General features: G+C 41.1%; 1 protein-coding gene across 1 annotated transcript in view; it reads left to right on the forward strand.

The window, feature by feature from the left end:
• The first annotated feature begins 416 nt into the window (after positions 1–416).
• Positions 417–13,387, forward strand: part of tlcd2 (TLC domain containing 2) — a 21,785-nt gene continuing 8,814 nt past the window's right edge. Inside the window, exons 1-3 of the mRNA XM_035680644.1 lie at positions 417–595; positions 1,013–1,095; positions 3,713–3,795. Of these exons, the coding sequence (XP_035536537.1) occupies positions 417–595; positions 1,013–1,095; positions 3,713–3,795 (345 nt within the window). The remainder of the gene's footprint in view (positions 596–1,012; positions 1,096–3,712; positions 3,796–13,387) is intronic.

The following is a 13,387-nucleotide window of genomic DNA, read 5'->3' on the forward strand; positions in this document are numbered from 1 at the left end:
AAAAAAAAAAAAAAAAGTTACACAAGCGAGAGATGAGGTTTTACAACAGGACGGTTTCACAACAGTGAACGAGACTTCACGCCTTCATTCACCGTCCATACCGGTTAGACCTGTGGCCTCAGAGGGGTTTATTATAGGAGGGGGGGCTGCATATCACACACACACACACATAGTCAATCTGTGTTTTCTTCTCTGGACAATAACCGCCTTTCACCAGCCTGTTGTGGCACAAATGATTGGGAACACACCGGTGCGTTAACGTGATCGTCTCGGTCGTCGCCCACAGCCGTCTGGAGCCATTATTTCATATTATATAGTCTATTTATTACGCCGCTCATAGTGAGGAGAGAGGAGGGGGAGACCTCTGAAGTCTTCATCTACTACAGCTATCCTAAAACTGAAATTATCTGTCAACTATGGAGTTGAGTTCAGTGATTTTAACCACCGGGAGCTCCTTCGGGTTTTTCCGACTTGTCAACGCGGGGGTCGGTAAACTCCCCATGCCAGAGTCCGCCTGTAGGAATGCGTGGAAATGGAGAAACATCGCCACATCCTTCGTGCACAGCTTTATCACTGCGATATGGGCAGTGCTCTGGTGAGTTAAATGCAACTGTGTTATTCAGGTTTTTGTTAAATGTGAAATCTTACAGTGTGAGTTAAGATCTGTTGAGCTTTGAAACGCATGGGTTCATTGATGGATGCTGGCTCCTGGCGCGGTTGTATTTTGAAATAATTTGCTTAAAATTTAATTTCATGTCACTTGACCTAGTGTTGTTTTTTATTGTTGACCAATGCTGGTTTTTGCCCTGCTGTTTGCCCAGTCTATTAACTGGGAATAGATTAAAACGTGTCACTGACAACCTCATTATCTACACTGAACTTAAAGTGGACTGGATTCATTGTAAAGATGTCACTCTCGAATAAAGTTCCACAAATTATAAAACTCCCCCCCATTCTTAATGTTTTATCTGAACTTTATTTCTTTTTTATTTTATTTTTTGTATCTCTTCAGCTTTTTCCGTCACCCGCAGATGGCTGAAGATTTGATAGAAACTCACTCAGTGTTTTCTCACGCTTTGGTGTCGTTTTCCATCGGTGAGTATCCTGTCGGCACTCCTACAATGCTGGATTACAGATTGTGTCCTTATGTGAATGGGCTGGAGGTGGTGGTGGTGCTGGAGGGGAGGGAGTGCTACAGAGGGAGCGCACCCATAGGTGCTGCCACCATAAGGGAAAGTGAGGAATTATCCATCACAGCTAGTCTGATTTTCCATTTCCCTGCTGTTGTGTTTCATGTAGTTCTTTTAAAACATTTATTTAAACCAGATATTACAAGTCTTAACTTGAAAAGTATTTATAAGTTTAATTCAGCTGCATAGGGAACATGTTTAATGTCAATACATTGCACAATGAGCTCATACAGTGTTTAAGATATCTGAAACCAGCAGCATATTGTCTAAGAATGAGGTAAACTTAGCCTTTTTTTTACACTCAGTGAATTATCTGCTGTCATGTTGATGTGCTCCATCATTTAACTGTTTCTACAATTCACTGACCTGGTTGATATTTATCATATTGGGGCTCCCTGGTAGCTCAGCTGGCTCCTCACATGCAAAGGCTGAGTCCTCTCTGCAGCAGCTTGGGGTTCAAAATCTGACCTGTTGCCCTTTGCTGCATGTCTTCCCCTCTCTCTCTGTCTCTCTCTCCCCCTCTTTCCTGTCCACTCTGACCCCATTCACAGTTTTTGGCTCTACTGACATTGGCTCCTCCTGTAGACGATTTCTTTTTCTACTGAATCACTACCTGGAATCCACAACGAAGGCTACAGTTAATTTCACCATCGATTTCACTCGCCCTAAACCAAATTAGAGACTTTCGATTTTTACCCCACATTCTTAAAATAGCAACTCGCCCTGTTTTTACTTTTCCTCATTAATCTCTCAAGTATTCTGGCGGCACGTGAGCCCTCCTAAATCCACACATTTATTGGATGTTTGCGGGGCAACAAGGGCTCCCCGAGGATTCCCAGGATGTTTGACATTCTTTCAGGAAGTCCAGCCCCTGGAAGCTGGCAAAGCAAGGAGCAGCTCCAGTATGTGAAAATCAATGGGGGGCATTATTATCAGTCCCAGGCACGGGGCGTAACCCACGTACTGTCATGTGACAGTAACCAAAGACAGCATCTACGCAAAAAGAAAAAGAAAAAAAAGCTGATTTATGCTAACCATCCACATCAGTGCTTCTCCTAAACCCTCCCACCAGAAATGTGGTGTGATTCTGAGGCCTCAGCATGTTTAGCGAGGAGTTTTGTCCACCAGATTTGTGCATTCGGACTGTGATACCACGCAGCAAACATCGCAGTGACATGCCTTAAATTACTCTCCAGTTGTTGAATGAAGACCTTGTGCAGCACCTAGAACAAAGCCTTGCACTGGAATTTAACCACGCTTAATGTTTTATGTGTGTAAAACCCTTTTTCATGTGACTTTTGATACAGTTTATTCTCCATGTTATGAATAACCAATTTAAAGAATAGTTCTCTTTGCCTATTTAACCCAAAAAACAGTAAGATACCTCTAAAAAAAAGACTGCTAGCAATAGTAAATATTCCTCCATGGGCACATTTTATTAAGATATATATAAAGAAGTTCCCATAATGCTTTGCAAGTCAGGTTTACACAGCCCATAAAAACAAAAAGCCACAGTATTAAGATGTTTACATGCTGCAGTAACTTGGCAAGTATCAGACTAAGCCAGGTGTCTTAATCAGGTTTCTCATACTGAACTGGGTCATTCCAACAGAGGCGTGATACTGGCAGCCTGAAACCAGACTAACTGGTTTAAGAAAGGAATTCCATGTTCATGTAAACATACCAATAAATCTTGAATTGAAAGAAGCAAATGTTTTACTTTGGAGGATTTAACTAGAAACCCCCCCCCCCTTTCTTTCTTCTCGCTTTCTGTTCAGGCTTTGGTTGGTCGCCAGTGGAAAGTCAACCAGTGTCTGATTCCTTTGTTCTGACTGTACAGAGGTGTCACATCATGCCCATGTTGCAGTACATAAAGAGAGTGTCACTCAGTCATTCTTTGCTCCACCGGTGTGTTTTGAATACAGATGTGTCAGTGCTGAATGAATCATTCTAAAAACACAAGGGCAAGATAAGAGATAAATTGGCAACGAGTCACACGCTCAGATTGGCTGTTCATGACAAAACGTGACCTGCGACGAGAACCGCGATGGACACCAGATAGTTCACATAAACCAATCAAATGCTTCATGGTGTTCTTCTGGTATTCATCTGCTCTGGTGGCTGGTAGCAGGAACATTTGTTTATGGTGAGATGAAGGGTCCCGGTGTCACATTTCCAACATAATGAGGTTAATTCCAGTCTCACCAAAGCCCCCCTCGCTACCCCTTCGTCCCCATCCTCAACACTTCATTATTTTTTCCAGCATTCTGAATAGCTGTCACCATGGATACAGCCGGTGGCGGGGAAAGGGGTGGGGTTGGTGGATATGAATAGCCCCTCTCCAAGACACATCTCGGTTGCCATCGCTGTCGTCATGGAAGCGGGTCCCCCCCCCCCCCAAACGCACTTGATATGCTCAAGGCTTCTATTGTCAAAAGAATCTGTCGTGTTTTGGTTAATTAATGAATTGCCAGACCTGAATATGGCTTTAACATTGGCTAAATGCTGTCTATTCCCCACAGGTTACTTCATGTATGACTTCTTTGACATGGTGGTGAACCAGAAGCTGAGTCAGTCATGGGAGCTTCTCTTTCATCACTTGGTGGTAGGTCTTTCAAGCATTACTGTCACACACTGCCACAGTTGGAAAAAAGCTTTTGTCCAGGATTTAATTTTTTGGCTGAAGATGTTTCACTTAAACCATAGAATATCTAACCTCTGCAGGTATGTGAGAAATTGCCTCGTGTACCTACCACCCCTATGAATTAAATATACAGTAGTCGCTGCACAGACAAATTATGCACCTGTCAGAAGCACGGACACGGGGAAGACAAAATACCCGTCTTTCTTTTCTTACAAAGAACAAGTGGAGTGAAGGAACAAAGAGACAATCATTCCAGTGTGACAGCCCCCCCCCCCCCCCCTACCTCCCGCCAAGCATTCAAGCCTTGAGAAAGTTAAACTCCACCTGGCTCTCTTAGTGTCTGGCTATCCACTTTTAAACATGCATCCGTTTCAGGCAGATTCCCATCAGAGCCAGTTATCTTCATCACATACTGACCCTCAGCGGGCTGGGCTGGTGGGACAGATTTTACTGAGGGAAGATCAGTTAATCCTTTCCCCCTCATTGCTGTTTCTAAACATTATGGAAGTGGTATATATGTGTATATATACATCCTGATTGAGTATTTTCTCTCTCTGCTTCTGGCTGTGTGACCTACATCCAAGGCCGCGCTGATGTTGTGTATTGTCTTCTGTTGCCACGCTCTCACCCTGTTATTGTAGTGCATGAGGACGAGGCTCATGCTGCATGAAGAAAGTAGTATTTTGCACGCTGATAACACCTTTTTTTTTTTTAAAAAGATTCCACATATTTTATATATAAATACACACATACATCGTAGATAAATGTAAACTGCCATATGGGCTCACCTTCTGTCCTCCTAAACACCACTTTAAGAGGAACGTCTTGGCATTTTAAGTGTAGTCTGGTAGATATTTTTCTGTCCATATAGATCTAAAATGTCTTTTGGAAACCCCCTTTTCAGTATCTCTCTTGCACAAACACACTCTGCTTTTTTACGTCAACATGGAGGCTGACAACCGTACCAGCAACCTGGGAGTTTTTATCAATTGGCCTACATACTGGTTTTGCTAGTGCGTGATAAGATATGGGAATTCCTTGCAGCAAACACACAGCATAACAACCACCAAATGTGCGTGTAAGCAAATAATATAAAGTTACAGAATGCTTGCAAGATTTCCTTTATTGGTAGCTGGAGAATCACCATTTCCATGAAACACACTTGTTGAATGCTATGCTCATCATTTCACTGAATGCAGCAAGTCAAAATGTGGCACCTCTTCTAGCCCAGTTGTATTTGTTTTCCTTTTTTTAGTCTCTTTTTGTCTTTGAGGACCTGGTTTTGCCTTTTCTCTTATATTGTTGCATCATATTTAATAGATTTTCTTGGAGAATTACAATTAATTTTTACCATTTTGACAATAAGACTTTGGCCTCTTTTGACAGACCGCCAAATTATGGTTTTGTCGTGAACTTGATATTTCTGGTTGTTTTAATCTAGGTTTGTGTGGTGGTAGCCTAACCTGTGACATCCTTTGTTTCTAAACAAGGTTAAAGGCACACCTGAGTCATCTTTTGCCAGGTGAGAAACAGTGTTTCAGGGAGGAAATGCTCTGAGTAATTTGGGATTAGTTGTGGGAGCCAACTCCAGCACCAGTCTGAGAGAAGATGGCCATGTACTGTTTTCTGAAAGTCTTGTTGTTTTTCTCCTTCGCTTCCTGGAAGCCGAGTGAATGGATGCTTTGGCCGGGCCAGCTGGCCTCAGATTGTCACTAGAGTGTGGGAGGGACGGAGACTTCTTCCTCATTCACATGGCTTTCTGTGTTTCTCAGCGAGCTGACTCCTTAATCACTTCGTTTTCCTATTGTACCACCATCAAGACTTTCATTCATTATTTTCTATGATGTTTGCTCCCAGATTCCCATGTACCTTTCTCAAAGGGCCATCCTCCTTCAACTCCTTTGCCGTCTTGCTCTCAGTCGGCTCCTTTCTTTTATGTTTTAATGGCTTCATGCAACTATTATAAATTAGGTTACTGTATAGGCTCATAAAGGGTTGAAAAGCCAGAGACTGAAGTTTTCCCAGTGAGTGTTTAATTGCACCAAGCAGGTCTAGCTGGTCATACAGTCAGGAGCAGGAGGTTGATCTCTTGTTAATCTCCTTCTCATATTGGCTGCCCGCTGAGGGATGGATCTAGAGGGGTGGCAGCAGCCATTTAACATGTTCATTTAGAATGATTTAAAAAGTAACATGTTAAAATTTAATTAATTAATTAATTTAATGATCTCTTATGTTATTTTTATGTTTTTTTTTCTTTAGATATTTCTATTCAATGAAATGTAATACAATAATGTAATGTTTTCTGGAGTTAAAATAGCTTCATTTGGGGGCTTTTCCAAGCAAATATTGATATATGTGATTGTTAAATCAGATTAAATTACTCCGATGAGTATTTCTCTAAATCTGCCCCTGCTGCTCATCATCCCCTGGTCTAACAATGCTAATCTAGCTTTGCTTGGACACGTGGCACGACAATGACATTATGCAAACTAAAATGTGTAGGTGGGGATGTGGTTGAAGAGTCAATCTTTATGTTAATAGCGCTAACACAGCAAACATCACCATATACCTGCTGCACATAATGTCCGACTAAACAAACAAACAAGGTGGTTAATATGACATATGGATCGTATAGGGAGGGCGGTGTCTTGAGTGGAACATTCAACACTGTGTCAACAATTACAGCAAATATAAATGATGTGTTTTATTATTATATGTTGACTCACGTATGCTAACAGATGTAAACCATATAATAATAATACAGGCAAATCATGACTTTGTGGACCATTTGACTGAGTGCTGTTTTAATTGTAACAGGGGAAGGTGGTTGGTCTCTGAAAACAAGTGTAAAAATACATTTTGAATGACACAGTTATGGTCAGACCTGCATATATGTTGCTATACAATATAGTAGCGTAGTTTAATGTACACAGTAATGTTAGTACAATTTATTGACAGTAACAAGGTTATTTAGGTAATTCAACCTTAAGATGACATTTCCTAGCTACAGGATGTCTCTGAGGGAAGATGTAATCAAAGTTTTCTTAAATGGCCAAAAGAGTTTATATCTTTTTTTTTATGCACATGTAGTACTGTCAAACCTGTATATGTTTATTTTTCTTTTCTCCTCTGCCCTCATGCTCTGTTTTGACAAGGGTTGGGCAATATGTTAAAATTTTCCAACCAGCCACTGTCATTTCAATAACCAGCGATTGCTGATACAGTATATTCACACACACCTGAGCATGTCTTCGTCATGCATGGAGTCAGAGTCCTGGTCGGAGCCGCTGTAAATCACCATGTTACTTTATTCTAGTTGTCAAACTGGCCGAAATAAACCCCTGACCTCTACAGCTGTTGTTCCTCTTACTCGTACTTTGGCACAGTGTGTGTAGCGTTACTGTGCCACTGAACTTTTCACTGACCATTCTTCGAAGGTAGATCTTAAAATGATCTAAATAAAATTACAAAAATCGTCCAAAAAAAACAACCCGGTGATGGACTCGATGGAGCCAATCTATTTGTTCAATTGCCCAACCCTAGTTTTGACCTCTACTACTCCTTTAGTGTTTGTCTGTTCCTGGTGTCTTTATTATTGTTTCTTCTTCATTTCTGTAATCTGCTACTAGTGTTTCCTGTGTTACATAAGCCTATAGTGAAACACAATGAGTGTTGTCAAGGTTCGGGAGAAATAATGAAGTCAAACATTCCATGGAAAGTCTTTTCCCTCCTTACTGGCTGGAGTGGAGATTGCAGCTTCTGTTTCTGTCGGAGACTGGCTCTTCCACAGTCACTCTCTCCTGATGAGATCCTGTCAGCCGTAACCTCGTGCTTCCTTTGGAAAACAGGAAGTCCTGATAGTTATGCCAGAAATAGGGTGCCTTCTTCTGAGGAGATTAAATATTTATGTACCTACTGTACATTGCCTAAGAAACATAACCTGCATGGCTTTTTAATAAATGCGAATATTTAAGCGTATAGTGGTTAAGAAAGTGTAGAGTTAAATGAAATTTGTAGGTTTTTGCCATTGTTTGAGCTGGACTAACTGCAGGTTAATGTAAAACCAAGGTTTGTTTGCCGTTCTTGTGAAAAAAAAAAAAACCCTCTTCCCCCTGTTGAGTCTGTTTCAGCCCCTTTTGCCCATGACTCTTGGAAACAGTGAGCTTGTAATTAAAAATATGAGCCAGAAGAGAAGGATGCCAAGCAGAGGCAGAAGGACAGATTATTTTTTCCACAAAGAACTAAAGCATGTGTATAACAGTTTATCCAATGTCTCTTGTTAGATATTCATTAATATTACACGTGAAAACACCAAGTGAATCAGTTTTTCTCTCACAGGGGTTTGAAGTTTTGCAGCATGTTTGCTGTTTCCTTCCATAAATGTTTCTCATCCCTCTCTCATCAGGCAGAATTAAATTATATTTGCAGAGAGAGCCCAAGGCCGACACTCCTCTAAAGTAGATCAGGGCAGCAGTTAATCGGCTATCTTAGGATCCGTTTCCAATCACAGCTGCTCTTTCCTGTCCGCTTCAAATCAGTACATGTAGGCTACTGAATATTCTCTCCACCATGATACTTATATCTTAGTCGTGTAACATTTTATGATAATTTATGCTCCAGTTAGTGTTATGATATACTTCTACCTGAAGGCTCAAGTTGCTCTTACACACACAAATGAGAGAATATGATTTAGTAACACCCCAGATAAGTAATTCATTCCCCAACGGCCTTCTGGTATTTCCAAATTTGCAATAATCAGGCTAAGTGCCCTGTCACAAATACAGTAAAATATATGACTGTTAAGCATGAATCACATTTCCTGAATGAATGACGTGAAATGTGTTTCTCAAATCTAACTGTTGTTGCTGCAGTAATATATATAAAGAGATCAGTGAGATAACTTCTGCTATATCAATAAAATACTTCACTTTACCTGGTTCACTCTCCACCAATGGCGTGTGTTTAAGTCCCACCCTCGGTCACATGCAGAGGAAAGGACCTCGCTCTTGTATCTGCCCCATGTTTCAAATCCGCTCCAGTGGGTTCTTCTTGGCCCCGTGCTACACTCTTCCACCAAGTTTCTTTTGTTTGTTTTCCATAATCCTCCTGACAGATAAAACCACAAATGGCACCAAAAACATAACCTCCTTGGCAAAATAAAAGAGGTAAAAATAACTGGTAGACTACTCAGATGGTCTTAAACTGCAGCTTGCATAAGGCCACAGAGAACCCAAGTCTTAATCATTAAAGCTTGGTAGAAGTCACCATAGCAGTGATTTACATTTTTTGAGCCTGCTTGGATTTATCTGTATCATCTGGATTTGGGAATTTTCTCTTATTCCTCCTCAAAGATTTGCTCAAGCTTGCTCCACCTGAATGAGGAGCTTTTGTAAACATCCTCTGATCATTTTACAGATTTTAAGTGAGATTCAAATCTTAAGAAGTTTGTTTGTGCATGTCCAAGAGCTTTCATACTGTTTTCTGAATCAATCATCTGATTAATCTCACTGTTAAATTTTTGGCACTTAAACAGGTTCTCCGCAAGGATATCTCCATATGTGGTTCATATAACTTTTCCTTCTGTCTTTAAATGTTTCCTTGTTCAGCTGGTAAAAAGCTTAGCCACAGCAGGGGGCTGCCACCATGTTCAGTTGGAGAGATTATGTTAAATGAATGATGAAGTTTGCATGGTTAAACATAAGACTTATTATTGTTAAAAAGAGGGTTTTCTTCACCTACCTCCTTCTACTGATGGTGTACCATATATTGTCAAGGAATATATATATATATATATATATATATTCATGTATATATGTCCAGCAGTACACTTGACTGTGTGTTTGTACCCTTACAACCTGGAAATCCTCTTAGGTGCTTGCTTATTATTATTATATTTTCAAATCCAACATCAGTGACATATTTCCTCCTGAAAGTTCATCTTGTACCAGCCTCAGATATGAATGGAACTTGTCTCAGTTTACCAGGCAGGAAAATAGATATTTGTGGAAGAGCGTGAAGCTCTCTCACATAACTACTGCATTAGGTTGGCCATGTTGACACGAGTGTGACACCACATGTCACTGGAATGCCACGGATACCTACATCTGCAGAACCTGATTATCCTGTACGACTGTTACTGTCTTTAAGTCTGTCAGTAGCCTTTGCTTCAGGTCCTCCTTCCAATAATTCAGGGGTCCAGAATATTTACTATCAAAAGCAGTCCAGAGCCACAAAACATATTTGAGCCTTAAATGGCTAACAGATCAAGCATACCGGTAAGACAGCAGTGTTGATGGTGAAATCAACTTAATCTGTCCACTCATTATTCATTTCTTTATCTTACTCTGAGTCTTTTTTGGATTTAGAATAGCTAGACTCGCTATGGGGACCCAAGATAGTGACCACCAGTATTGAGGGTCAGCAAAATATAGAGGAAACCAGGTCAGAATGTTAAAATATTTGTTTTCTTTTTTGTTTAATGGTTACATATTTTTACAGTTGCGGAATGTCAGAATCAGGCCTGCAATGATAAACTAAAATCTTGGAGAAAACAGCCACGCGACTCTGCAGCTGCAGGTTGCTTACTCCTGCACTGACTGCTGCTTGTCTAAAGTCCACCAGCCTAATGGGATGGCAGTAGAGGCAAATACAAAGAGTGTCTCTATTGTTGCTGTGGTTGTTTGTACAAACATATCTGAAGCTCAGCTGCTCTTTTTCCTGATGGATGTACTTTCCTCCAGTGGTCAATCCTGCATCGGCAAGAACATTAACAAGCGTGTTGTCGAGAGGGTTAATGTCAAATAGAAGTGTAGAATGTCGTTTTCAATACTCTCTTATGTTGTCTTTTCATGCTTAAAACAGCCAGGGCCTCTTGCTATGATATAGCAGTAGTTGATTTAGTATGTACGGTATGTTTTTGTTTTTGCTAGCCAGCCCACAGATATATTTCCAGCCATCCACAATCTGTGTTCTCTGACACTCCTCCTCTTTGACTATCACTTTGGTGTCACTAACCACATGGCAGGAGGGTTACTTTTTTTAAATCTCAAGTGTCAACACATGTATGCAAACACCAATGAGTGTCTGGACCCTCATTGTTTTTGCTGAAAGTTGAAACAGAGTGAGAAGTCTTTGAATGATACAACAGTGCCTCACCATGAACTGTGGGTAACGGTGACAAATATCACAAAATAGAAAACTGAGTTTTTCTGCGCTGAAAGATGTGTTTGTGTGTGTGTTCATCTGTTTGGCGGGGAACCCGGGAGGGAGCCCCCCCTCCCCCCCCCCATTCTGTGTATATCCAGACAGGAGGTTCAGACATCTGGTCTCCACATGAACCTCAGGCTCCTAAGAGAGAGACACACTTCCTGAGAGGGTTTCTGCGAATGTGTGCACCCCCTCAAAACATTTCTGTGCAGCAGCTCCACTCCATATATCACACACGCTGCCTTGTTCATGACACCCCTATCCTTGTATGACTGCCAAAACATCTCCCCCCCGCCCCTCATCCACCTACTCTCTTGCAGCTTGTACCACCCCCTCACATGGCTACAAACCAGTGAGAGCCCCCATGCTCCCGTAGTACTATATCTTGTTTTTGTGGGGGTTTTTTCACTCATGGTATGGCTGTCTGACATTAGGAATTTCCTTGTCTATTGTGTTTTGTGTCAGAAACAGCTCACACAAATGCAAATGCACAACAACAGGATCCGCAGAAAAGCATTCACTAGGACTATTAGAAGCCTGAAAGTACTTGTGAACTTTTAAGGATGTGTCTGTATGATCTGTCTCATAAGTCAGGTAGCTTGCTGACATGTTGCAATCACACAGCATTAGAGTATAAATTGAGTTAATTACAGAATTAGAGTAGCGTAACATGTCTGAATCTGTCCCTTACCACGTGCATTTGAGAGTGAGAAAGCTTGCATAATACATGCCTATTTAGACTGCACACTGAGAAATATCTCTTATAACGAACACCTGTTGTGACCGTCAAGACTGGAATGGAAAACTCGAAATTTAAAGTTAAGAAATAGATTTTTTTTTTTCGATTGTAAAACAACTGAGAGCACGTGAGCGAACTACAGACCGTATATTCTGTGTTAATCCCCTCAGAGAGCTTATCAAGGCAAGATTATGAGATTCAAGTTATCAGTGTGAAGTGTTAATAAGCTGCAGGTGCCCTCCATCCTCAACAGAGCAGGATAGTGTAAATGAGCCTTATATTATACTGTATTCAGCCTACAGTGAACGCCAGAAAATAGCAGTTGTGTCACACACTCATACACACACATGTGCCATGTGCTTTCCAAGAAGGCTGGAAGAGCAGAATGCCCTAAAAGAGAGGTGTCATTTGCAGTTGGCATAACAACCAGGAATACGGTTTGTAGAGGCATCCATCCATCAGCAGGGTTTAGAAAACGGAGGGAGGTGACACTCTGTAAGCTATTTATCATTACTAAACAGCAAGGTGCGGCAGAGTAGGAGCTGCTCATTTGTTCTCCCTGAGTGACACACCTAATGGCCTCGAACCGAAGCATAAAAAAAAAGATGGAGGACAAACTTGGCTGAGATCCAGCTGCAGTGGGAATACCACAGTACTTGCGTATGATTCCTAAAGCAGCGTGGGCGGGGTGTGCAAGCATGTGAGAGTACAGCGTAGGAACAACCTCACATTGAACATTTGTAGTAAATGGAGTTAACCGGTTCAGTGCCTGAGGTGTCCAGTAATTGTCTCCTCAGAATTCATTGCTATGATAATGCTATAAATAAGACATTTCTATTCCATTATTTTGTGTATCGTATGCTTTAATTGTTAAAAAAGACTGATACCACTCTCTATCTCTATCTGTATGGTAAAACTGCTAACCTGATCTTGTCCATAGGCAGCAAAATTCGCCTACTAGCGCATCTAAAGTTCATTAATTAACATTTTATTTCTTATTGGTTTAATCTTTACTAAAGCTGAAGTGTTAAAGTGACATCTTGAGCGCAGTACGGTGGCTTCGGCTTCATATTTACCGTTCACATCCAACTCTAAGCAAAGAAAGCCAAACTATTCTTTTAGGAATATGCTTTTAATTCGGCATTTTGGAAGCAAAATGATGATGTAGATGTAGTGGATTATGAGTTATGCCATTTTACTGATTGTTTGAGTCCAATCTGTGGCCTTTTGCTGCATGTCGCCCCCCCCCCTTCCTGTCTAACTTGAGCTCTACTGTCAAAAAAAGGCCAGAAAACAAAAAAACCCTTTGTAGCATCAGCTCACAGTGTTGTAATCCGTGAACAAGAGATTTCCGGTGCTTCCTGATCCTAATGAGCGTTAAGATGCATTTGAAAAACCCTCACTGGCTTTTATCTTTCCTTTGACACTGAGAAGTGAGGTAATAGCCTGAGACATACAGTACAACTCAAGTGCATTGCTAACCACCACTCCTCCCTTCACACACAGCGCCTGAATACCTCTAGTAACCACAATTCACCAAAACACACCTACTAACTGTTAAGTTCTTAGTCTAGGACCCCAAAGCAGAGACGCACACACTGGTGAGTG

Source organism: Morone saxatilis, unplaced genomic scaffold (genome assembly GCF_004916995.1).
Source record: "Morone saxatilis isolate NCDOM2014 unplaced genomic scaffold, NCSU_SB_2.0 Contig8, whole genome shotgun sequence".
NCBI classification, from domain to species: domain Eukaryota; kingdom Metazoa; phylum Chordata; class Actinopteri; family Moronidae; genus Morone; species Morone saxatilis.